The sequence below is a fragment of the Plasmodium cynomolgi genome, assembly GCF_000321355.1.
Source record: "Plasmodium cynomolgi strain B DNA, scaffold: 0808, whole genome shotgun sequence".
In the NCBI taxonomy this organism is placed as follows: Eukaryota; Apicomplexa; class Aconoidasida; order Haemosporida; family Plasmodiidae; genus Plasmodium; species Plasmodium cynomolgi.
The window spans coordinates 1-1,604 of NW_004193063.1; the positions used below are offsets into that span (position 1 = coordinate 1).

The 1,604-nt window shown below is 34.6% G+C and overlaps 1 protein-coding gene across 1 annotated transcript; it reads right to left on the reverse strand.

The window, feature by feature from the left end:
• Positions 1–813: 813 nt before the first annotated feature.
• PCYB_005780 (hypothetical protein) lies at positions 814–1,451 on the reverse strand (the record flags this gene model as incomplete). Its single annotated transcript, XM_004227999.1, has 2 exons — positions 814–1,002; positions 1,188–1,451. 2 exons carry the CDS (start codon positions 1,449–1,451, stop codon positions 814–816), a joined length of 453 nt encoding a protein of 150 aa, XP_004228047.1.
• Positions 1,452–1,604: the final 153 nt, after the last annotated feature.

Below are 1,604 nucleotides of genomic sequence, written 5' to 3' on the forward strand. Positions count from 1 at the left end.
GTAGCTGTAAATATATAGAACCAGTAATTGTCCAAATTCTCTACATTAATATGTATCATTAAATGCACTTTATTAATTCATTATATAAATTTAGAATCATTATCATATTTAAATCTCCGTTAATCTTTGAATTTTTTTTCTACTTAAACAAAACATTAATAAAATTGTTTCTCTTGTTTTAATATATATAATAAATAACTTTACATTTTTAAAATTATAATTTTTTATTTTTTCATATGTTGAAGAATTTATGAATATATTTTTGAGAGGTTTATTGTTCAGGGGTTAGGTTTACGATTCAAGGGTTCGGTTTGTTGTATCGATCAGTACGTGGCGCATTCGCAAAAACATATTGGGGTATATTATTTTATAACCTGGACGGATAGCAAAATATAACTAGCAGAAACGTGAGTCAAATAGCGGGTAAGTGTACATATGTATGTATCCTCAGATGAATGAAAAAAAATTTATTTATTTTTAAAAAAATAAAAATTATGGATTTGTACCAACGTAAAAAATATTTGTAATTTTCTGAATAAAAAAAAAATTATAGCAAGTAAACACGCAGGATGGGTAGGCAAATAGGGATGCCCCACCTCATTTTACAAACGATTTGTGATGGAAGAAGAAGTGTTCAGTCTCTCACATTTGTTCATAAAAAATTTTATTAACAATTGATGGGGAGGAAGAAACCCCAAAGCGGGAAGAAAAGTTGAATATGTGGTGAGCATACCACCAAATTAGCAGTGGCACATTTGATAATTACCTCCCAAAGGCGCGGGAGGCACCCCTTTCCCCGTCTCTCCTTCCTCCTTAGTACTTTTGGCAGCGCATCATGACAAAGTTGGAGGCGTCGGTAAACTCGGAGAACTTTTCCTCATACAGGTCCTGACTTAAGATGAGGAAGGGGCTCATGCAGTAGTGACTCGGGGGTGTGAACAACTGTATGACGTAATTTCCGTTTTTTAATTGATCAAAGAATTCTTGTGACTCATCCCTGTTCTTTCTACACACATAGAGAAAAATGCCATTTTTTTTAATGTTAAGTTAATTAAATAAATAAGTCACGGCACGATTTTTTTATCGCATATTAAATCACTCCCAATAATGTAGTCATATGTTACAATTTGCTCATTTTCACGTGGGTACGTATTTTCATTGGTCCAATCGATGTTTCATATTTTTACTTTACTCCTACATGCTGAATCTGGGAGGCCAAAGAGTTCTACGTTTAATAGGACATTATTCGAAATGTTACTTAGTGTGAATGGGTTGACATCGGTAATGACTACTTGGTTCGGTCCTTGATTAGTTCCGTTGAGAAAAATGTTCCCATGCGTGAAAAGAGAAATGCTGGCTAGTCCACTTCCTGCATCGAGTTCTAAAACCACTTTTTTGCTAAAGGGGGTGCTATTCTGGAGGCACAATTCGGAGATCCATTTGCTTATCATGAGGCAGCACTCCCAAATGTTAATCCCTTTATGTCTTTATGCGAATGGGCCTCTTCTCCCAATGTTTTGCCATCCTCAAATGAATTCCCAAAATAGTTTATCTTAATTTCTCCTATCCATATAATGGCCTCTTCTTAGCTTTGCCCGTTTTTG